General features: G+C 36.6%; 1 protein-coding gene across 1 annotated transcript; it reads left to right on the top strand.

The window, feature by feature from the left end:
- Positions 1 to 26,715, top strand: LOC145684011 (cilia- and flagella-associated protein 20). The gene is made up of 3 exons (XM_081755805.1): positions 1 to 307; positions 20,816 to 21,136; positions 25,403 to 26,715. The coding sequence occupies exons 2-3, from the start codon at positions 20,861 to 20,863 to the stop codon at positions 25,706 to 25,708; spliced, it is 582 nt and encodes a 193-aa protein (XP_081611931.1). The 5' UTR covers positions 1 to 307; positions 20,816 to 20,860; the 3' UTR covers positions 25,709 to 26,715.
- Positions 26,716 to 26,763: the final 48 nt, after the last annotated feature.

Below are 26,763 nucleotides of genomic sequence, written 5' to 3'. Positions count from 1 at the left end.
CAACGGAATAAATATGGGGGAAAGTAGTAAAGGTATTTTATTGCTTTTTCCCATTCTTTATAATAAAATCAGCAACTAAAACGAGCTGTTAAAATGAATATTCTCCCTACATCTCATCAACCTACTATTGCTGCTTATGTATAGAAAAATGATCTTGGCCTGGTATCATTGTGGGAAAACAAAACTGTGTGAAATGTAAATTATCGGAAAATTGGATGGAACTGCGAATGGATAACTTCGTTTAATTCTAGACATGAAGTAATTATCTCAGACCGTACAAGGGCAATAATTTATATTGGAAAAATATGTAAGTTCAATTTTAAATATTAATAGTTGACGCATGATCGAAAATCAGATTTGTATGCTAACAGTCATGTTCTGTCAACAAAAGACGCTCGTACGAAGGGTTTTGTTTCGTATAATGTTGAAAATAATTTTCCTGTTATCCTATTTTAGGTCATTACTCTGCGATTAATGAGATATCACTTCTTTGGTCAGGAATTCTCTGTTACTACCGTAGAAAGTATTTCTTAAAGGGACGTAGGTACCGTATTCCTCAGTGCAGATTCACCTTACGGGGTTGAACGTGGTACATATAAATAAAGCGTCCAGACACATGTCATAGAAACTACAGTGCAAAAAACACCAACCTGTGCTAGATGGCCTCTAAAGAGCATGAATGCTGTTAACCGCGTTAAAGAACGGGAAAGGTGGGCATTAGCGCTCTATGGCTAGGCAAATTTGAACATCGAAAAAATGTACCAAAATGTACTGCATTCGGTTATATTTGTCTGGATTAGATTATGTTAGGGGCGTAAAAACCACAGTGCAAAATAACCACTGGCCACTAACGTATTTCGGGCTAAGTGCCTGAGAGTAGGTCCAAAAAGGTGCAAAATATGAAATTCATACTAACAAAGAAATGGACTAGAGTGCACTTTAGGCTTAAGTTTAGAGTTGCCCCTCCAGTCTGAAGTTGCCCTTGGACTTTGCAACATACAAAAAACAGTGCTTAAAGTATTAAACATTGTTACATTTCACTTAATTTCAGTCCTCCGTGTGTTTCACAAAAATTTAAAAGGTTTTCTTCATTATATTTGTGCATCCGTTACACCTGTTCGCCATATTCGCCATATTTACAACTACCATGCTGCTGAAACCTTCCGCAATGCTTCCGCATCCGGAAAATAGTACTAACTTCCACATATCTTTTCTCGTATTAAACATAACTCTCCTGGCGAACTTACATTTCTAAACATCAAATAAAAACTTCAAATTATCATTTCTTACCTCATTTCTCCTGTAAATTTTCCTGATTTTTATAAAAAGCGGAGGGGTAACTCTAAACTTAACCCGCACTTTATGCCGAACAAGTGATTTTGTCACAGTGGCGTATTTACGATTTTGTTTCGGAAGGGGCTTTGCTAACTTTCGGGGGGGGGGGGGGTGCTTAGCCTAAAAATGTGAAAATTCAGCAAGATATTTCATACACTTTACTATAATAAGCAGTGGCGTAGCAGCAACCCCCGCAGTGCGGGGGGCCCCGAGGTATAGGGGCCCCGAAGTCTTGCGATGAATAAAGATTTAAAGAAGTAGAACTTCAACCTTACTTCTGTCGGCTTTACAACTAGGGCCCCTTCTCTATACTTTGCGGGAGGGCCCGCAAAAGTGTGCTACGCCACTGATAATAAGTAAGATTTCGGGGGGACTTAAGCCCGGAAGGCTCCCCCCCAAATACGCCACTGGGTTGTGGCATTATGGAATCATTGTTTGTAACAGGTGCGGAGTCGGTGTTTTAGCGGTTGGTGGCACTGATGTTGCCTCCTGTGCTGTGGTTACTTGGTTGTGTTGTGTCGATGATCGGTTGTTATGTATTCGTGACTGATGTTCGACTGTTGTACGGTTGAACATGCGTGTTGCATTGGAGAAGTGTGATGTTAAGTCAGTTTGGATGTTCTCATATTCTCAAGTGAGTTTCGGAGTTATATTCGAAGTTTCACTGCGAATTATTATTATTATTATTATTTAAATATGTTTGTGATTTGAAGTGAATTCGTATCGTTTCGCAATATTGTGTAAATTGATTATGATTAACATTGAGAAGAATTTTTATAGTTTTTTTGTTTGTTTGTAATGTTGCTAATTATGATTTCATTAGGTAATAGTATACATGAGAACCCCTTGATCTGCGTTTCTTCTGTGTTCCATTACCACCTCTAAATGAAATACCATAAATTTTCTACGTACTGCAACAGTAAGAAGTATCCATGTGCAAAAGACATGCGATATGCGTTAAATTCCCCCCCACACACACATAGTCATAGATAAAGTACAAGGGCACTACACATGCAGATATAAAGTACAGGTACGTTCTTTTTTTATTTTCGTATCAGTCGATAAGTAAATAAAAGTTGCTTTGTTACCCCCTTTGTAAGTTCGTACATACTCAATGAATAATCCCTAAAAGTATGAGCGTCCTGCTCCTTCGGGAACTGATGCTGCTTCATGTATGCTATATCCTTTCATTATAAACGAGTGTTCTGGGATTTCCTCGAAACTTAGTAGGTACACTGTTTCGGATTGGTTGTGTTTCTGTAGAGAGGTGTGTCTTGAAACAATCGTTAGAAATTCTAGTGACCTTATCGGAGGTCCTTGAATAAATGTTGAGCTGGGCGAGAGTTTGTTCGGTAGACGCAAATTTAATGTGGGTCGAATGCGCCGTAGTCAAGTGGATAGTTTGCTGAAGTTTGTTCCGGGTGCTGCTGGCTGGTTGGTGAAATGTATTTAGTTTTTTTCGTCATGCTGGATTGATTTATAATTAGTGGTGAGTGTTACTTTATTTCTTTGCAGTTAATTTTTCCTCATTACGTTAGATTTATAGTAGTGGTTTTATTATTTATTGTTGTTTGGGTGTTATCTTTTGGTTCTTGAGCGAGGGGTTTGGGGGGCGGCTCCGTTTAGATCTCAAAATTGATTGTTACCGTTTCTCGGATTAGTTTAGTGTCAGTTCTCAAGGACATCTCCATTATTCGTAGCAATTGAAGAGTAAATTTTTGGTGAGTGATAGATCATTGGTTAACAATCATAATCTATTGTTGCTATTGTGATACACCTTAGTTTGCTGGTACGAAGTTAGATTACAATTGTTTTTTTACTTTAAAAAAAAAATTATATATTTAAAAAAAAAACTATGATTTACATTGTATGTTTTTATTAATAGCTTTTTAGATCGACACTCGTTTGTAAACGAGTGAATTACTAACTACTCTCTATGGGCTGTCTATGCTCTGACTTTTGTTACTACTACTACTTGTTTACTGTATTGCGCAACTTGATGATAATAAGGATGATGATGTCACCTTTCCACATTACCATGGACGAGCAGTTACCCGAAGGGGTCAGTCCTCTGTACTAGGTTAGGCCTACACCCGTTCAGAGAACAAGCTCTTCTTGTATATGCTACTTCAGTGCAATATGGAATGGAAGACTCAAATACAAGCCTGGATTCGAACTCGGGCCTTGACTCAATCTTGGTTGTTGACCCTCACGGCTCGTATACATACCTCCGACCTTTGACTTTGATTTGAGAACCCAATCAATTGCCAGGCATGGATACAAAACGCGAGTACTTCAACTTTCCAGATTAAGCAAGCGCTCACAGGAAAAAAAAAAAAAAAGTAAGCTCGAAAAATAAAATTAATTATTCAATAAAAATATTGATTTTTGAAGCCGAATGTTGTCTAACATGAAGAAGATTCCAAAAACTGTTTTTCCAAGCACGGTTTCATTCTCATACAACGCAAATATGAGGCTTGTTTACATTCGAAATAACCCTTGCACTAGCTTCCGCTTCCTAACGAGAATATATTGAAACAACAGCAAATCTCTACTTAGCAATACGAATACAGTTCTGCTTGTGAAATGAAAAGTTTCTTCCACTGAATTATTTATTATAAACTCCAAATAATAATAATATGTACAGTAAAGCTACATTATTCAACTACCAAAACAGGTTTATCCAAATAGTTTCATGTACTTCAAATAAAACAGGATTTAATTTTGAATGTCCTCTTTTCGAAATAATTCTGAAATTGTTTACATAGTTTCTTGCCAATAATGTAGAAGGAATTCAAAGCTTATTAAGAATTTAAAATATTAAGTACCTCTGCTCTGCATTGTACAATCTGCGGATCGCATACTACGCTCTCAAAACAGCTCTATACAGTACGGGTTACTTGGCTTATAGAGAATCAGGGTAAATGTCAGGGCTACTTTCGGCCCCTTTCCACATTCTTACGTTTCATTCAACATTATCAAGGGACACAATATTTATTTTATTATATACCTAATCTAACCTACTACTACAAGACCTATTCTAAGTACACATATAAAAATACACATATAAATACTCACACACGAAAATATTACAGGCACTGACCTTCAATGTAAATATTATCCACAAAATTTTAATCTAGATTCCCTGTTCTCAAGCGCTTCTCCCAAAATACATCCTATGACGATATATATGAGCCTCGAGCAAAACAACACGATCAGATAGCACATAAACATGCAACGCAACTGTTTACATTTTTCATATCTGGCAGAGAGAAAATATTTATTCTACTTAATAATTTACTTAGCCTTCTTTCAATAGGAACTAATATGAAGTATTGAGTTCCTCTAACAAATTTTTAGATCAACATTCCGAATAATCCATCAGTGTAAACAGTTTTCTTTTAATTCAGGAAAAATGTCATCATAAACAAATGAATACTATATAGCGAAAGCTCATACTGAAGACGGAAGCAGACAAATGACGATCGAACCTCGTTAATTTCTAGCACCCAATTGCATTGTTGTACAAGATTCTGATTTCTTTCTTTACTTTATATTGAAATATCGAAACATCATACCACAAAAATAATGTCAATAGTAATTTTAAGAGCCAATTATTTAAGATATTAATTTGGAAGGTTGTTATTTCTGAAATAAGACTATTTATATCAATGTAGCCAAACTATGATCATCACATTTTGAAGTTACGATACAAATTCCCCCCTAACCCCAAAAGGTATACTTTCGAACTACATGTGGAATATATTATCGAAGGTATCCGAGGGAACTTTAGCTTACTACACCATCATTGCCATTATGATCCTTGCACATACGAAACTTTAGCCAAAGAGTTAGTCAAGGTTATCACTTTTGAAGATTCCGTAAAAAAAAAAAAATCCACATAAACAATCCACTAATTCTTGTAGATTCCACTGACGAGTTTCCGTAGTTCACGAGACGCGCATTAATCTGAATGAGACTTACTTGCTGTCCTAGTTGGAATAACTAGGATACTGACACCTCATCACTCCAAGAAAACAGTAATCCAGCCTCCTGGTTACTTCGTTACTACAAGGTAAATCACAAGTCCAACTGAACTGTCCCAAAGCCATGTTTTATCTGGATGTAATCTGCCATACTTTACCTCTCCAAAAGAAACTCCAAGGTTATCATGAACAATAGCGATTGTTCCAACTGTCCACATTAACATGGATCCGCCAAGCCGTGAACCTCGAACACCACGTTCAAACAGATGACAGAACTGTTTTATACAACCCTCACTGACAAATCAGTTTACATTCAAATGTAGACATTCCTCTAACATCTCGAAAGCATAATTTTAGTTATTTTGAGGGTTGAATCACGGATTTAATCGTTTTCTTGAAAGTTTTCCAGGAACCATTCAATACGGGTCCCTCCTAGGATACAGCATCCCGCCATACCAGCGTCTAGAAGCCTCTTACAACAGAACCATGGGTAATTAAAAGCGAATCATAGAATTGTTTTCATGATGACGTAACTGAAAACCAATTAAATCTAAACACCTTTCTTTTATCCCTCTAGAGCCTAATTGCTTATTGGATACCTGGATTAGAAAAGAAATATGTTTTCGAAGAACGTAAAATATTAAATATGGCCGAACAAGAAATTTTGAAGATTAAAATAAATTCGGTTATTACCTAGTTCAATCCATTTCCTACTTCCCTCTTAGTAACTTCGAAAATCCTAAGCAAATAAAATAATAATAATAAAAGTACCATCCTTGAAACGAATTTCCTTACTACAAACTGTATGAAATAATAAACTATTACAACAAATCCTACACTACCTTTCCCCTACAAACAAAATATTGAAATGACAAATAATAATTAAAAATGCTAATATGAAGAAATAAAATCAACTGCGTAATCAATATCTATTACATGAGCATATTCTCATGCGCCATGCTTGACATTACTCACTTCTTTTTTCTCAGCAGTTGGATTTTTTTTTTTTTTTTTTTTGCGAAATATTCCAAATGCTCCATGTATATTCCAGATTGGAACATCCAACTGGGATGTTACATCCTCCTGGACGAACAGGAGAAATTCTGTAAACTGGAAAATACCAGTTGGAAGAATTTCTTTTCTTCTTTTCCCTCTTCCGCACAAGTCTACAGAAGCTCTGATTTGATGGAACTGCATGTCTTACTTTCAATGACATTAGTCCAGTTACCATCGGTGGTCCACTGGTATACCAATTGCCTGGTATTGACCATCTATTCAGCATTAAATGCCTGTGTCTTTTCACTCGTAATCTTTGACCATGAAGCTTGGAGAATGCATACTGATTCCTAACTTTCCACCTTTTCTTTCGTTTTCCTGAACTCATCACTCTATTCCTTTGACTTCTCCGCTTCACACAAAATTCTGTCATGTGAGATCGAAATCTCTTCCCAAGGCATGCTACGCCACTGAATCGCTTTTGTTTTCCTTTTACTAATGGATTACACCCTTCATAACCTACGTGTTCCTGCCGAGTATCAAGTTCCACATGTGATATACCTATATGACTCACATCGTGTTCGTTGTTTGTCATCATTTGATGTCCCGTCTCATGATTTGTTGAACACACTGTCTTATCAAAACACCTTACATCACTCTTTTCTATCAACCCTACAGTTTTCTTTATGTTCACACGGGATTTTATTGGTAGGTGGTATCCGCCACTGAAACCACAATATTGCTTCCCTTGGGACATATCAGAGTTTACCTTTTTCGTCTGTTTCACCGAATTGAGGGATCTGAAATGCGGAACTCGTCTCTCACCCTTTCCTCTCTCTCGTAGTAAATCGTTATCTGATGTGTTGCTAATCTGTTTCATTTGTACCGTAAATGCCGAATTAAGAGGTACAGGAGAGATGGAACCATCATTTCCCATTTGCGATTCACCATTTGATCCTGTCATTTCAATTTCCTTTTCCAGCCTATTATCCTGCATACACTCTATATAACAAAATCTGTCCACTTGACTACACGATAGCGAACCTGAATCAACCTCAAATACTGATCTACTACTTAGAATCCGACCTTTAGAACTTACTGATGAACGAAAATACTCCTCACTGTTATCTCTCGTGTCAGTTCCCTTTGACATCATCATTGATATGCAAACTGAAATAGAAATCGTCCCAGGATATTCCGCATCGAAACAAGTCGAAACACAATTCCACTTATCGATCTCCATTCCAGTTTTCATATCCCCAACATTTGCAGGAGTTCGAAAACATTCCTTCACGCTCGGAATTCTTTCAATGTTCGCGCACTCTATATTAGATCGCTCACTGAGTTGATCAACCACACGTTGTGATAGATTATCTACAGGTTGATTCACGAATGCAAACTGTGACCTTTCATGATTGTAATTATCACAGTTTGAATTCGTGTGCTGGCCAAAAATCCGATTGTTGAAATTCAATACACCTAGTCTATCGTTAGTTCCTTTGTAACATACTTCCGTATTATCCTGAAGGACATTTACGCAAACTTGAGACTCGCATGTATCGTCATTTACAATACTATGATTTACATTAGAAATACTAGACATTACAGACATGTTTCCAAATACATCTTGGTTTTTGTCCTTGTCTGGTGGTTCACAAACCACACCTCTGGTATTTAATAAACATTCAACAAGTTTCGCGAAATTTCCATCCTTATCATACTCGCTTACACATCTATCACGCTCATTCTGATTGATGTCCACTGAAAGACACACAGCATTGTCTTTGCACAAGAACCTACATTCCTCACTTCTATTATCATAAACAATTCCAGTTATTGTAACTATATTTACATCTCTTGAACCTTCATTACTGTTAACAACTAAAACATGATCTGGCACTATAGATTGCAGTGCAATATTCTTTTGAATGTTTACTACTACACCATCACCTTTGATAACTCTACGTATGCGCACCATTTTCTTAATCTTCTGCTACACTTTTAGTTCCCAGACTACCATCTCAAATATACTCCACATACAATTACGAATACCCTCGGGATTTTGGCAATTTGTATCACAACTTCCTAATAGGCTGCTTGCTATGAGAACGGTTACGTGCTCATGGAAACCATATCCTAAGGCTGAGTCGCCAATTTTACTTTAAAAAAAAAAATTATATATTTAAAAAAAAAACTATGATTTACATTGTATGTTTTTATTAATAGCTTTTTAGATCGACACTCGTTTGTAAACGAGTGAATTACTAACTACTCTCTATGGGCTGTCTATGCTCTGACTTTTGTTACTACTACTACTTGTTTACTGTATTGCGCAACTTGATGATAATAAGGATGATGATGTCACCTTTCCACATTACCATGGACGAGCAGTTACCCGAAGGGGTCAGTCCTCTGTACTAGGTTAGGCCTACACCCGTTCAGAGAACAAGCTCTTCTTGTATATGCTACTTCAGTGCAATATGGAATGGAAGACTCAAATACAAGCCTGGATTCGAACTCGGGCCTTGACTCAATCTTGGTTGTTGACCCTCACGGCTCGTATACATACCTCCGACCTTTGACTTTGATTTGAGAACCCAATCAATTGCCAGGCATGGATACAAAACGCGAGTACTTCAACTTTCCAGATTAAGCAAGCGCTCACAGGAAAAAAAAAAAAAAAGTAAGCTCGAAAAATAAAATTAATTATTCAATAAAAATATTGATTTTTGAAGCCGAATGTTGTCTAACATGAAGAAGATTCCAAAAACTGTTTTTCCAAGCACGGTTTCATTCTCATACAACGCAAATATGAGGCTTGTTTACATTCGAAATAACCCTTGCACTAGCTTCCGCTTCCTAACGAGAATATATTGAAACAACAGCAAATCTCTACTTAGCAATACGAATACAGTTCTGCTTGTGAAATGAAAAGTTTCTTCCACTGAATTATTTATTATAAACTCCAAATAATAATAATATGTACAGTAAAGCTACATTATTCAACTACCAAAACAGGTTTATCCAAATAGTTTCATGTACTTCAAATAAAACAGGATTTAATTTTGAATGTCCTCTTTTCGAAATAATTCTGAAATTGTTTACATAGTTTCTTGCCAATAATGTAGAAGGAATTCAAAGCTTATTAAGAATTTAAAATATTAAGTACCTCTGCTCTGCATTGTACAATCTGCGGATCGCATACTACGCTCTCAAAACAGCTCTATACAGTACGGGTTACTTGGCTTATAGAGAATCAGGGTAAATGTCAGGGCTACTTTCGGCCCCTTTCCACATTCTTACGTTTCATTCAACATTATCAAGGGACACAATATTTATTTTATTATATACCTAATCTAACCTACTACTACAAGACCTATTCTAAGTACACATATAAAAATACACATATAAATACTCACACACGAAAATATTACAGGCACTGACCTTCAATGTAAATATTATCCACAAAATTTTAATCTAGATTCCCTGTTCTCAAGCGCTTCTCCCAAAATACATCCTATGACGATATATATGAGCCTCGAGCAAAACAACACGATCAGATAGCACATAAACATGCAACGCAACTGTTTACATTTTTCATATCTGGCAGAGAGAAAATATTTATTCTACTTAATAATTTACTTAGCCTTCTTTCAATAGGAACTAATATGAAGTATTGAGTTCCTCTAACAAATTTTTAGATCAACATTCCGAATAATCCATCAGTGTAAACAGTTTTCTTTTAATTCAGGAAAAATGTCATCATAAACAAATGAATACTATATAGCGAAAGCTCATACTGAAGACGGAAGCAGACAAATGACGATCGAACCTCGTTAATTTCTAGCACCCAATTGCATTGTTGTACAAGATTCTGATTTCTTTCTTTACTTTATATTGAAATATCGAAACATCATACCACAAAAATAATGTCAATAGTAATTTTAAGAGCCAATTATTTAAGATATTAATTTGGAAGGTTGTTATTTCTGAAATAAGACTATTTATATCAATGTAGCCAAACTATGATCATCACATTTTGAAGTTACGATACAAATTCCCCCCTAACCCCAAAAGGTATACTTTCGAACTACATGTGGAATATATTATCGAAGGTATCCGAGGGAACTTTAGCTTACTACACCATCATTGCCATTATGATCCTTGCACATACGAAACTTTAGCCAAAGAGTTAGTCAAGGTTATCACTTTTGAAGATTCCGTAAAAAAAAAAAAATCCACATAAACAATCCACTAATTCTTGTAGATTCCACTGACGAGTTTCCGTAGTTCACGAGACGCGCATTAATCTGAATGAGACTTACTTGCTGTCCTAGTTGGAATAACTAGGATACTGACACCTCATCACTCCAAGAAAACAGTAATCCAGCCTCCTGGTTACTTCGTTACTACAAGGTAAATCACAAGTCCAACTGAACTGTCCCAAAGCCATGTTTTATCTGGATGTAATCTGCCATACTTTACCTCTCCAAAAGAAACTCCAAGGTTATCATGAACAATAGCGATTGTTCCAACTGTCCACATTAACATGGATCCGCCAAGCCGTGAACCTCGAACACCACGTTCAAACAGATGACAGAACTGTTTTATACAACCCTCACTGACAAATCAGTTTACATTCAAATGTAGACATTCCTCTAACATCTCGAAAGCATAATTTTAGTTATTTTGAGGGTTGAATCACGGATTTAATCGTTTTCTTGAAAGTTTTCCAGGAACCATTCAATACGGGTCCCTCCTAGGATACAGCATCCCGCCATACCAGCGTCTAGAAGCCTCTTACAACAGAACCATGGGTAATTAAAAGCGAATCATAGAATTGTTTTCATGATGACGTAACTGAAAACCAATTAAATCTAAACACCTTTCTTTTATCCCTCTAGAGCCTAATTGCTTATTGGATACCTGGATTAGAAAAGAAATATGTTTTCGAAGAACGTAAAATATTAAATATGGCCGAACAAGAAATTTTGAAGATTAAAATAAATTCGGTTATTACCTAGTTCAATCCATTTCCTACTTCCCTCTTAGTAACTTCGAAAATCCTAAGCAAATAAAATAATAATAATAAAAGTACCATCCTTGAAACGAATTTCCTTACTACAAACTGTATGAAATAATAAACTATTACAACAAATCCTACACTACCTTTCCCCTACAAACAAAATATTGAAATGACAAATAATAATTAAAAATGCTAATATGAAGAAATAAAATCAACTGCGTAATCAATATCTATTACATGAGCATATTCTCATGCGCCATGCTTGACATTACTCACTTCTTTTTTCTCAGCAGTTGGATTTTTTTTTTTTTTTTTTTTGCGAAATATTCCAAATGCTCCATGTATATTCCAGATTGGAACATCCAACTGGGATGTTACAGTTTATTAGGCGGTCTGCAAAACTTGTCTAGAATTTATTTTTCTATTGCTTCGTTTGATGGGATCATTTTGGGGAACTGATCTCTGAACTGTTCCGAGGAATCGGTTCAGGTGAATCGTTTCCAATGAATGTTCGGTATAAAGTGCACTTTTACCAAGAAATGTAATGTGGTATTTTGCAGTGTTAGAAGTTGCATTATCTTAGTTTTTTTTTCTTTCTTTTTGAGTGCAGACATACTGACGTTAAACGTTATGGTGAATGAGGAAATTCAAAGATGGTGATTGTATGTGATGGATATGAAGAATCTAAATTCTTCAAAAATGACACAGTTTATTTGTTACTCAAAGGTGTAAAAATAAATGCCTCAACTAAAGTATCTACGCCTGATTGGAGGAGTCAATAGGGTTACAGTACTTGTTTACCTTAACTTAAGGCAAACAAACTAAAGTGTCTGATTGGAGTAGAAGTCAACTATTTGTACAACTATTATCTGATAAAACCATCCTGCTTTATATTGCCCTTTTCACTAAGACTTTTGATCAAAATATTTTTGCATCTTATGTATATACAGAGTGATTCTTTCAAAACTCATGGATTTCATTTGGCTCTAGAATTTCTAACTGAAGCCCGATTTTCATGCAGTTTGTTGCAAATCATCAAGGAAGGATGGGAGATTTATGGGACTATGTTTACTGGTTTAAATTCATCCGGGGTAAAATCGAGTAGGCGGCAAGAAAAACAGCAGATATTCGCCATTGTACGTTACAGTTCGAATGAGATATTGTATATGTGAAGCAAAATTGAAGAATACAAATTAAGAGTTAGTGAGAATACAAATTAAGTGTTAGTGGTAACACACATAAATGACATGTTGAATAGAGATTTCTTGAGTGACTTAGAGTCGGTAACTAACATCCCTGTCTTACTCAGAAGCGATCCTGTTTCTTGCAATTTATTCACTAATGACCATATTATGTTCCTGTCTGGGGCAGAACGTGAGGCAAAGTTGCGTGTAAATGCCCTTTGCGTAGCAACAACAGATCCCGTTCTCCAAAAACTTTTTAACGAAAAAATCACGTTGCTCCAAAGAGTGCATTATTGTAACTGTGTCCTGATCATATTGACACAGTAGCACAGCATAATTCCCAATACAACGGCCCAGTTTTCTGTTTCTTATTGACCGTCGCGAGGTTGCCATTTAACAAAGAAACTCAAATCTCAACACCGCACCTCACCTAATTCCAATTCGGTACAGTGGCGAATATTTGCTGTTTTTCTAGAGGCGTAGCCGATATTACCCCAAATCAATTTAAACCAGTAAACATAGATCCATAACATAGTTAAACGTTCCTTGATCATTTGCCACAAACCACATGAAAATCGGACTTCAGTTAGAAATTCTAGACCCAAATGAAACCCGTGAGTTTTAAAAGAATCACCTTGTATATCTTCGATGATGTACTATAGGAAAGGTGTTTTTTTTTTTTTTTAGTTGTTCCTATAACTATTCTCTGAACTTATAGTTGTAATTGTTTTATTTCTGACAAAAAGTGTCATCTCCATTGTGTGATGGAAAGTAGTTTATAGTAATACTCGCAAAAAACATGAAATACGTACTGGTCGAAAGAAAGTAAAATAGTAATAAATAAAAAAAAAACTTTTCTTCAAATAGGTAATAACATTTTATTCCTTACATTTTATGGTTTTCGTTTTCACAATATGAAGTGTCGTAAATTACCGTAAGTGGTAATATTCAATATGTATTACACCGAAACTACCTAAATTTCCACACACCGAATTTTCTGTACACCAAATTTTCCTAGACCCAGTTATTATCTTACGTAGAGGGGCACGAATTATTGAAGTTGAGCAGAAAATGTTGCAAATGTAGGAAGGCATTGAAAATAAAGAAGTGTAGGAATGGCTACACTTCCAAATGTGAACATCGTGTTGATAGTGTAAAATGTTATTGGCGAAAGTCGGCAGGGAAAGCACATACAATTGTCGACAGAAAAGGTACCGCACCTAACAATGTTTTTAGCGACGTCCTCGTATACATACACATTCACAATTGCTGATGTGTGTGCTTTGTACGGAAGCACTCCACGCTACCGCTCGGGCCTTTTCGCTACGGTCCTGCCTTAACTTGGTTATAGCATTCGTGCTTTTTGGCGACCACCTCGCACAAGTTAGTCGATGTTTTTACACTAGTTTTTCTGGTACACATTGTGGCAGAATATTTGCACGCAAAACGGTAAAGTCCTTTTAAAGTGAATGTACACCGAGAATTTTTTAAGGCAGTTTATAAGGCAATGACAATAATTTTCTCATAAATGACCAAAAAAAAAATGTTTTTCAGCCTGAAACTACTGAACCTACTCTGCAGCATAAAGGCCCATATTTCTTTTGTACATTTTAAAGGCTTGCTGTCAGATATAAGAAGAGATTAAGAAGTTACCTTGTCTTGGAACAGTACCTCCGCACAACACTTGGAGTTTGTCATTGCTTCCTTATGCAGTATTACGTGGTAAGAAGCATATACTTTCGATTACGTTTTGAAACAAAATTACGCATGTCAGAGTAGGATTCCTGTATTTTGATTACTTATACCTTACTCTTGTATAAAAATATTAAATACTTCTTCCATAAAGTTTACAAATATAAGCTAACCGAAAATAGGGTGGAACCATAGTTTTAGTACAGAATAGTGTCATCAGTAGAAGAGTTGGGTTAACTTTACAATGGCCGCTTCAGCTGGTATATTCACTCAGAAGCAAGAAATTACACTCTATTAATTTTATGAAAATGGGTCAAAACTTACCTAACCTTATGCTAACCCGTTCCTGTCCATACGCTCTGTCAGTCAATATTCTTAATATATTCAGTAGCAGTGAATTAAGAATTTCTGTCGTGTTTGCTCGCGTATTTTGCGCACCCTAATGCTTGAAGGTTTATTTCAAACTTTGTTTGTGCTACGTGTAATTTATGCACTTTTTCTCTCTTCCAAGCAGTACGGTATGAATTTGGGAACTATCAATTGCCTGTATAGTGATTTAAGTTATTAAAATATTACTATTATACAATGCTAGATCATTGTGATTGTCACAAGCTTAATTATTGAATTAATCGTATGTTAGAAAATTACAATAAAATAATGACAAAACTGTTGTATACCAGGGTAAGACTCAAATGAAGACTCGTATTTAAAAATCTGCAATTTTATGTACCACGATTTTCCAGTGGACAAAATAGATTTAAAAAGTGAGCATATAGGGAATACTTCTATTTCCATGCATTCTTTTTGTATTTGCGCAAGATCAATGTGGTTTTATGGCCATTCATTATACGTAACAAGTAAGTTTCGTTCCATAGAACAAAAAATAATTTTTGTTGATTTTTTTAAATCGATTTTTAAACTTAAATGATAAAAGCAAAAGGTAAAAACGGCAAGAGATATCGAGGAGCGTTTTTCTGCAATCTATTCAGCATCAGAGCAATAGGTTCTGTCTCCTGTAATCCTGTATTCAACCATTTCCGGTTTCAACGTTATAGCTATTGAACAAAAACGATAGCAGATAGTGACGTAGTTTTTTTTTTTTTTTTTTTTTTTTTTTTTTTTTTTTTTATAAGGGATTTACCAATACCACTTTTTCACCGATACTGCCGATACCAATAGTGATACTTTTGGACACCTTTCTTATGTATTATCAGGAATTTTCAGAATAATGAAATGATCAACATTGTAATAGGGTATATTAGATATAAGGTCAAAATGTTACATAGAAAGACAAAAAGCTGAATTTTATATTGGGTTCCACACTAAAAATATATTTCCTCAAAATTTAATCCAGCTCCCATAAAATGAACTAAAATGCAGCAAATACTTATACAGGGTCTTTGAAAACAACACCGACACCGTTTGAGAGGTGATTCCTGACACCAAGATAAGACAAAAGTATAGACCAACCTGGCTGCACAAATGCTTCTTTTCGGAGTTATAGGATGCCGAAAACATGAAAAAACGAACTTTAAAGGTCAATAGCTCCAAAACTATGAAACCTACCGTAGTCGGGTCAAGACTTTATTTAAGACTAGTATGTGTCCTATCGAAATATCCATGTTTCGGAATCCTGCGGTACTTTCGCAACAATTTTTATAGAGGAAGTTTAGCTACGGGCATTTAATTTGAAGTACTCACCAACTACCTCTATAAAAACTGTTGCGGAAGTACGGCAGGATTCGGAAACTTGTGAATATTTGTATAAGGCACATACTAGTTCCTAAGTGGAGTTCTTCCCCTACTACGGCAGGTCCTACAGTTTTGGAGCTATGGACCTTTAAAGTTCATTTTTTCATGTTTTTGGCAGCCTATAACTCCGAAAGGAAGCATTTGTGCACCCAGGTTAATCTATACTTTTTGTCATCTTGATGTCAGGAATTACCTCCCAAACATTGTCGGTGTTGTTTTGAAACACCCTGTATAGTGTAAACTTAGTTCTGAGTCAGTGACTGATATTTTGAGTGATAATGTACTTTGATAGTTACATTATATTTACTAGTCTCTATTACATACATATAATGCAAACAGATACTACCGTTACTAATTTTTATTGTTTACAGAATTATGTGTGCTGAACCAGGTGTTGCTGTGTATATCTAAGAGCGTTATTTAAGTAGAAGTTATTGAAGCGAAGTCGAAAACGCTAAAACTATATTAACTGTAGAACTAATTGTTTTTAACCATGAAAATTTTCTACAAAATATTTTTAACAATTATATGCATTGTAATAAGCTAATTCTTAACCTCCAGTTCACTTTTCGGAATCCATAGTTTTTACAAAAGGATTGTTCATCACATCAAGGAAATCTGTAACACACCCGTCTCGCATAAAAACTATATCCTTAAAAGAATGACATATGAAATACCTGATGAAATCTTTCTTCCAATTCTGAAATTAATGTTATTGTAAAGTTATATTTTTTTGTAAATACAAAGTGTTACAAGCCACTTGATTGTAGTTGTATGACTTCGAAAAAGAAACAAAAAATAACGAGAAGTAAATTCTAAAGTCTATTTCAGAATTTCTATTCATTTGTAGTAGTTTCGAAATATTTGAACACAATTTAGTAATTTGCCATCACTTGTTACACTAACTCTATTTTCTAGTAGTTTGAAATTCAGTAAACGAAAATCACAATGAAGAAACGTAAGTACTTCAGCTGTTTCAGATTTCATTCTACTTCTTAAATTATCGTATATATGTATGTCCACCAATACGAAAGAGACGTTCACTTTCCCCAACTGATGATGGGGAGCACTGAAACATTTCTTCGCAAGTTGTACAAGTAAAGGAAAATACTTTGCATGTTGTTTTCACGACGATAGAGGATCATCATTTCTTGGGTCTGGTATCCTGACTGAGGCCATTTGGCTTTTCTTCACCACTATTTTGGCATCGAGGGACTAAAAATATCAGTTCAGTACGAGTAGTGGAAATCAAAGGCGTACACATGTATAAAGAAATGGATTGTACAATTGATAATAATTTAGAACAAGTCTGAAAGAAATCGATGAAATACAAGTGTCATTGTTAATATCAAACAAATTGAAAATAGTTCGGAAAATATATTGGTAAATATCGGTGTCCATTTGCCGATACCGATACTCCCAAAAGTGGCCGATATCACCGATACCGATATATCGTTTTTTTTTTGTGTGTGTGTGTGTGTGTGTGTATGTGTGTGTGTGTGTGTGTGTGAGTGTGAGTGTGAGTGTGAGTGTGAGAGAGAGAGAATCGATTCAGAGTCGCAACAGAATATATCATTACTACTAGCGAAATTCCACTGAAACCTGAATGGTTGAAATTTACTAGTATTTCCGAATTCGGTAATGGTTTCCATAGAGCGGAAATGGGGAAAGATACCTGAAGCGGTGTTTCTAAATAAGTCAGTGTCCCAAGCTGTATCTTTTCGAACGAAGGTGGTGAAAATCTACAATGTCCGGTTACAATACTTACCGCATAATGGATAAAACAGAAATAGATATCGACTGGCAGCTTTTTCATATAGATCCAATACCCGAGGAACAGGTTCTGTCTTTGATCATGTTAATCTGTTGCAACCAATAGTTATAGTTGGGCTACTGCGAGTATTGAATTGACATGGTTCGGAAGACTACCGTAGTTTCACACTGTGAAACGAAGCAAATTTATTATTATTATCAACTTGGGATAACCTTGGTATACGTCAGTCATTTAATAGTTGCCGAAATTTTTTCTTGAATCTTAAATTTTAAATTGTGAACGTCATTAATAATGTTCGGAACCATTTTATGTATGAGAGAAAAAAATGTGTTCTTCACTAGCATGGAAGACCATTAACAAATGATACTACGAATTTAATAATATTTTAGAATGATCGTGTGTTCTTTAAATAGTTCAGGAAAATCCTCTTTGAAGATGAATATGTAAGGAAAGAAGAGCAACTGAGAAAATGTGTTACTCAAGAAGGCTCCAGTGAGAGCCAAAATGATATAAATCGCAATTAGTCATTGTGGATACAAAGTGTGTCGGCTTTTTATTATTTTTGTTTATGATACTTGTATATCATAACGATTGATATCATAAGATGTAAACAGAAGTTTGCAGTCGATATTTTAAGAAAACGTTGCTGAGGAAGATGGGAGTTTCTATTGAAATTTCCAGTAATTATTAAATGATAGACATATAACAAGTTAATACTTATAATCACATGTCAGTTTAGTTCCCTTCTTCTTCTTTATTTATTTATTTATTTATTTATTTATTGCAGAATAAGAAGGAAATAAATCACGAACTTCAACATACTGGTATTTGTGGTTTTTATTGGTAGTCTAACTTTTAAGTGTCCATCAAAATTCGTGACATCTTTTTTGAAGCAAGCAGTCCCTTTAAAGTTTTAATTGAGTTGCATAATTTATATGCTAGTCCTGCCGATTTGCTCCAAACTATTAAAATTTGATCATCTTAAACAATGGACAACACTATCAGCAATTCACAATTCATTGTAATTATACTAATGAAAAGTTATTGATATCATAAAAATCAACGAGTTCTCTTACCGCATACAGTTTTTCTTTTTAATCAAGTCGTCATCATTTTTAATTATTATATTTGTTCAAATTCGTGAGAATATGAAAAATTGCGGAAAAATTCTTATAAGTCGTAGGAAAAATTATTAATTTATACTCATTCCCAGTTAATGATAAGTAATTTCCACTGCCAAATTCTTAATGTTAGTCGTGTGTTGTTTCTTAAACTATTGAAACTTGATCATCTTAAACAATGCACAACACTACCGGCAATTCCTAATTCACTGTAAATATCCTGAACATATAAATATAAATATATTGGTAACATGACTTTTATTACAAAGCACTGCGTTTCTTAACTAGCAGATCATAATTCAAAGTAGCCAAAGATTATATTTGTTTAATTCTTGAGAGTATGAAAAAAAAAATGATGAAAAAAAATTACTATAAAGGTAACCAAGAAAGTTCTGTCGCTTCTTGTGGACGTATGTGTTCAATTGACCCTCACACCGTGAGTTAAATGCGAATGGAGATAAGGTGAAGGTCAGTTGTTGGTATGGGTATATTCAACGTACTACCTCGTTGTGGCAGTTGAATTACACCGTGAACTTGCTTAAGGACAGAGTGAATATGGGACCTCCACAGAGCGTTGTAAGGGCATGTATGCTGTACGAGTTCAAACAGGTCAAACGCCGCTGCAGCGGGGCGGAAGATATGCCGGGCCTTTGGTGAGTGTGTCGTGATTACACGGACAGTGCAGCAGAGGTTTGACAAGTTTAAGGATTGTGACGAAACGCTCGAAGATGCACCACGTGCAGAAAGACCAACTCATGTAAAAAAGTGAAGATCTTCAGGCAGCAATTGAGGCAAACAGTGGTCAGACATGTGAGGAACTATGACTGCAGTTCCGTATGAGAGGAGAAATCATTCGGCAGCACCTCTATCAACTTGGGAAGCACTACAAGTTGGGTCGATGGGTCCCACATGATTTGACTCTGGGCTAGAAGGCAACTCGGGCAGACACCTGTGTTTCTTTGCTGTCTCGTCTAAGGAAGAATCCATTTCTGGACAGGGTGTTGATATGTGATGAGAAGTGGGTCGTGTAAGAAGCTCAACGGCGCTGACCGGTTCCAAAACAGCCGAAACTAGCGCTACACCAGAAGAAGGTCCTCCTGTGTGTTTCGTGGACTACTCGCGGCATCGTGCGTCGGGAACTGCTACCAGCTGGTCAGAGCATCAATGCAACTGTGTATTGTCAGCAGTTGAGCAATGTTCAAGGAAAACTCAACTCTGGAGCAGCACTTATGAATCGCAGAGGGGTTCACCTGTTCCAGGACAACTCAAGCCCCATATGGCTAAGATGACCCAGGACAGCATTCTACGCCTTGGATGGGAAACACTATTCCATCCACCATACTCCCCGGACATTCCGATTATCATCTGTTCCATTCCTTAGACAATAACCTTAAAGGTCGCCGCTTCAGATCCCTAGTAGAGATGCAAAATGCACGTGATACCTTCTTCGCTTCACGGCCCACCAAGTTCTACCGTGATAGAATCCTTGGCCTTCCAGAACTTTGGCAGAAGGTCGTCGATGCTGATGGGAACTATTTTTGATCTTCCAGGTACGTCTTAGGTGACATATCGATGTTCGAAGGTGGTGGGTGAAAAAGCGACACAACTGTCTTGGTTTCCTATATAGTAGAAAAATTATCAACTATTTCCAGTCGCAGTTAATTAATAATTCTCTTGAAGTTGTATACCTTAATAAAGTGTTCCCAGTTTTTGTCCAGTGAACCTCGATCCAGATTAAGTTCCAGTTGTTTATTTCTAGTGAAATAGGATTCGTTCAACTTTGGAGTAGCTTCTTACCTCTAGAATGATAAATCAGGAATTTGGATGGATACTAAAAATAGACTTCCAATAAACGAAACATAAATACTTTAAGGTACGTGATTCTTTTTTATATTTAACATAATAACATATTATACAAAATGAAAACATTAGCTTATTATTTATTGCAGTTTCTGATACAGCTGTGACAAGTGCTTCAGTGGAAACATTTCGAAATGTTCAAGAACACGTTCCAAAGTGGATTTCTCTCCATCTTGTACAGTGTGGGCAGTAAACCATTACAAATCTGGGACAAGAAAGTGCGAAATGGACACATAAAAAGAATCACGGACAATGATATCCAGTCCTTGGTGCTAGAAATTGTTGGAACCAATGTTAGCACGACGTATATAACGTGCCCAGCAGATCCAAAGAAAACTTTGGGTATTAAATTACCGTTTTTGGTTATGATTATCAAAAATCTGAAGAAGTACTTCACTTTTGAAGTGCAGGTAAGATATTTGTTCTATGTAGTTTTCAGAAGTTAATAAAATATTGTTCAGGGGCGCAGGAATGATGCTAATTTGGGGGTACAAAGAACTACATTTTAAAGTATAACAGAAAAGGAAATGAAATATTTGTCCAATAACCCGTGATCAAAATTTTGGGACTTCATTGTACCTAGTCTAGCCATAAATACTGTTCCACAGAAAGAACTCAACATCAGCAATAAGAGAGAAGGGAATTTAATATGCATATAGTATGTGAAGCATACATAGTCTGACAACAGTTTGCACTAATCATATTTCAAAATGTCCGTCAAAATGTTAGCACACACAGGCGTGGAGTCTGACGGGCTACTTGTCTAAGGCAGCACGCACTGTTTCCAGGGGAATTGACGCCACTGCAGCCAGTAAAGAGCCCTTCAAACTGGGAACTGTGGGATGACGCTTCTTGCAGGCAATATCCTTAAGCACTGTCCATAGTTCGTAATCCAGGGGATAAAGATCAGGGCTGCTAGAATGCTAGTCCTCAGTGGATATGAAGTTAGGCACATTGTGCGCCAGCTACTCCTGGGTTCATTTTGCCTTGTGAGCAGGAGTCGAGTCTTGCTGGAAAGTCCATGTGGATGTTCTGAAGAGGGTGGTTGTCAAGTCCTTCATTATAAGCTCCAGCACAGTGTTTTGGTACACCCGGGCACTAGTTTTTACTCCTTTCTCACAGAAATGAAGACGTGTGGTGCCAGCATAGCTCACTCCACACCACACTATGACGGACGCAGGATGATGGCCTCTCTGGATTTTCGGAACTTCGCCCTGGCTTCGTGAGCTGATGTCACATCCTTATCATTTTGGCTATTGAAACACTTCGATAGTGAACAATTTCTCGTCGGTGAACAAGATCTGTCTGTGCCGATTTTGAGCGTACCGCTGAAGCAGGCATATACTTTTACGCCTCCTTTGCTCCATTAGACGCGGGTCAGAAAGTGTTCCGTTCGAATACCAAGATTGTCCCTGAGTAGCCTGGACATCGTTCGCGTGGAGATGTTCATCTCACAGGCCATTACTCTCTGCTTCCATATGGAGTTTCTCCACACGCGCCGCCACTGCTTTCACGGCCTCTGGAGTCCTTGCACTTTGTGGTTGGCCAGCTCTCGGGCGATCCTGAACAGACCCAGTATTAAGGAACCGCTGGATGGTGCGGTACACAAACATGCAACTGGTTATTTGAGCTTTTTTAGTGTGTTAAGAATTTCTTACGCTGGTGTTCCCATTTTTGTGTAGCGCTATCGCTCACACTATTTTCGTACTCATCCCATTCCATCCTGCTTAACGGGTTACGTGTATCTCTTTGTACAGCAGCACTCTCAATGCATGATCGCACTTTCCACTTCCAGGTTCGTTCTTTCTACCCACAACTAACAGTGTCGCAGCCTCTAGTACTTTTGTAACAGTATTTATGACTAGACTAGGTACTTGTCGTCAAGTAGTATGGTCGCACTCCATAAGGGAGTTACTTCCAACAGGATGTTCTGTGACGTCAGAGGTTGCTGCTCGTGTTCTCAGTGAAGCACACAGAGAGAGCAAGGAGAAGGCAGCAAACCTAGTGGTAACACAAGAGACAGGCAAACAAGGCGTAGTCGATGGTTTTGCAAATACACTATTTGTGGACACATGACTAACCCAACGCTGCCAGCACCTGTGCTTTCTTCCATTTCTGTTCTCTATGTTCTGGCTACGATCATAAAAGCCTACTCCTACATCATACATCGGGGTTAGAAATGACTGATTTCGAACATAAGGTTGACGATCGAGGATGCGGATTCGAATATCACTGAAGGCATGGAGGTATTATGCTTTCGTAATTCATCTTACGATTATCATTCATTTCTCCTAGTCTTAATTAGCTTAAAGAACGGATCATGTGTAGAAATCAAAAAAATAAGTAAATAAATACATTATATTTCGCCTTGTACACACCATTCTTGCGCCTTTGGAACTGATTGGTAAGGAGAACAGTGTTTACAATAGTAGGTTTTTAAGGTTCCAGATTGCAGTTGTAATGGTTAGCGTACGCATCTCTGTGTGGAAGACACGAGTTCATTCCTTTATTTGGGTTCTTCGCAGAAGGCCCTTGTCCGTTAACCGTTTGCTGTTCAATCAGTAGCGAACTCATATAGTTCGGATTCCGCAATAACCTGTAGGTCCACGTCTCATATGGTCTCGATGATGAAAAGTACGCTAACTTCCATTCAATCAAAATCCAGCCTTTCTTGGATAATGCATAGGATGATCATTTTGAGGGTATTATTGTTTGTTTAAAAAGTTGTTTCGTTTTATACCGATAGAAATGTCTGAAAAAAATAATTTTTTAATGTAATGATTATGTGTGAAATAACAGCATTGAAGAGAATAGAAAACAAAAAAGGATAGAAATAAGAATAACAGAAAAAGGATAAAGAAACAATAATATGTCTTCTTATTTGCAATTATCTTCAGGTATCTGCTTCTGTGTTAACTGTTAGATCGGCGAGGTTGATCTTCAACTTGAAGGAGCATGCAAAAATAAATTTGAACATGTGTGTTGCCGTTTTTCAAAACGTCTCTTGTCCACTTTTCGGGAAATCTTAATTAGTACATCTTAGAGCGAGTAAAATAAGCTTTGTAAACTCTAAAATAAATTCCTGAAACATTATATGGGATAAATTAGGTATTAACAAAGCAAAAATCACGAAAAAAATACATTCCAGAAAAGTGGACGAGAGACGTTTTGGAATTGGACGGCTCATATATATTATTTGGCAGAGATTTGATATTATTGTCTTTTCGGGAGAAAAACGAAGCCTTATCTGCTAGCAGAGAAGCACATATCTGGAGACAAATTTGTACGAAGATATCTGTAATTTTTTCTATATTTTCTGTGTTACCTTTATTATTTTATCTCTCACGCTGTTATTGTCTCAAACATACTTTCATGATTATATCGAAAATTCGAAAACTTATTGATTTGATTCAAAATTTTATATATTTTCCAAGGTTAGTAATATATATTTTTTCTGCACGGAGATTAAAAACTCTCCATATACTCTTGTAAGTTGGAAATTACTGCAGGGATTAGGATGAAATCTGTCATTTGACTATTGAGCGTCGGGCTTAACCTAAAAGGATACACGACCATCATGATGGCCATCTTGAATCTAACTCAACATTTTCAAATGGGAAGGGGGTCATGTGATAATGTCGTTTAAGGCTAGAGTCACCTAAAAGACGAATCCGTTATTGGTTTTTATCAAGCTCAATTTTTTGTAGAGTGATTCACATGTTAATTTGGGAGACGGCGTATTAATGGTTTTACGTTGCTACGAACGAGGAAATATCAGCTGTTGTGTTCTTAGTAGTTACATGGTAGTACGCGCCATGTAACATGTCAGCAGTGGCGCGAGTCAAAGTTCAATTTTACAGATCACCCCTATGAGCTGCAATTACAGTAACGCTTAGCTGAGGAAACCTCGACAAGCGATTCGAGTTCTGCCAGTGGGGCCCGAAACAATACCATATTAATCCAGAGTTGCCACAAGAGATAGATAGGGAACATGCATTGTGAGTTCCGTATTCATTGAACGCACATCGAATGATGATCAATATAGGAATCTGTTATGCGAGGAGGTATTTCCATCACTTCTGAATCCAGAAGACACGTTTTCAACGTACTTTCCGCTCTATGAGGCTGAATCCCATAGTGGTTGGATCAACATTTCATTCAGTACTGTATCTCCAGACTTCCATACTCCTGAACTTTCACCTATTGGAACATTTAAGTCATTGTGAATCGGGTCAAAATTAACAGCTTCCGTGATTTGCAACAACACATTTCGAACGTTTGTACCAACGTGGATCTTGATGCATTCACCAAATTGCATGCAAAGTGCATGAATGGTCTTTGCGAAATGAATCAAGCGAACTGGTCACAACATTGAGTACGTACTATAACTGCTGATATTCCGCATTGAGATGTGAATCACTCTTACATGCATAAAGTTAGGTAAAAACCAATATCAGATGTATATTTCGGTTACTTTCTACCTTCAAAACCAATGCATGATCCCCTTCCTATTTGAAAAATATCAATTGGGTTCAAGACAGCCAACGTGATGATTATATATTTTCTTAGATATTAATAGTAATGGCGAAGATTTAATTTGAATTCCTGCAGTCGTATCCGAACTTGAGAACCAGCCTGATAATACAATTCTTCTGATTTATTTATTTATTTTATAGGTTTTAGATGACAAGAATGTGAGGCGGAGATTTCGAGCAAGCAATTACCAGTCGACCACTCGAGTGAAGCCATTCATTTGCACAATGCCTATGCGGTTGGATGACGGATGGAACCAAATCCAGTTCAATCTGTCAGATTTCACGCGACGTGCCTATGGAACTAATTATATCGAGACACTGCGGGTGCAGATACATGCGAATTGCCGCATCCGTCGTGTGTACTTTTCTGACAGACTGTACTCTGAAGACGAGTTACCAGCGGAATTTAAATTGTTTCTCCCAATTCAGAACAAGGCCAAGCCTTGAAAAGAAAGGACATACGGTATGCTACGATCATATTCATTTTTTCAGTGGAAACCACACTTTTTTTCCCCTCCGACGATTTGTATTTTGTGAGCTGCCTTATTATACAGCAAACAAATGACACGCGAAACAGTATACGAACAAAGTTGATAAAAATATAGCACGCTTACTATAGTGTGAATTTTGTTAAAATCACAATAAATGAAGTATATTACTCAAATGATTTTGTTTTGTCTATGTTGCATATGGTCAGTTATAGTATGAAAGACAGTGAAGAACTTAATTTGCACATCAGATATTTTGAGAGTTCTGCGTCGTAGTTGGAGTCACAAGGCTGTTTTATAACATTTGAACACAAAACTTGTTATTCCATTATAAGTAGTATTCAAGCAGTTCTGTACAATAATTTATTACACGACCTCTAATTAAACATGAAACGAGTTCTGAAAGTAATTTCGGAATAGTTACAATTTAGTGCCATGGTGACTAATCGCATCATGGGCATACCATGTAGGAGGACAATTACCCTATGTCAGTCAGTTACCTATAATCATCTGTAATCTAAATGGTATAACTGTGACTTTTCTTTTTATAGTATGTAGCGGAGAATTAAGGTAGTGGGTACGTTTGGGAAGCAACAGTTGATGCCAAATGCGGTGTTGTCACTGTTGGCTGTCCATTATCTGTAGTAATAAAGAAGCACTGGTAAACATAGACACAGTAAACTGGCCGAAAAACTTCAGATCTTATGTGATCGGTTACATCATGGGTACATTAGCACCTCTTGCATCACAACACAGAACTATTGTCCGCTCTGACGTCAGCTGTGTGGGAATTTTGAATCTAGCTGTGTACTGGTGTGTGGGGGAAAGGAGTTGGGGTGCACAGACAAGATAAGCAGGAAACTGAATGTCTTAATTTACATACAGTTGTTTAAGAAATTTGAATAATTATTAGGTTGATGCGAATGACCCCCCCCCAAAAAAAAAAAAAAAAAAAAAAAAAAACAATACTTGTTTAAACAAAATAGTCACCGCCTGTAGCCACACGCTATCGTC

This window comes from Thermobia domestica, chromosome 4 (assembly GCF_964235325.1).
Source record: "Thermobia domestica chromosome 4, izTheDome1.hap1.1, whole genome shotgun sequence".
Classification (NCBI taxonomy): Eukaryota; Metazoa; Arthropoda; class Insecta; order Zygentoma; family Lepismatidae; genus Thermobia; species Thermobia domestica.
This window is presented reverse-complemented; position numbering and strand designations above follow the sequence as displayed.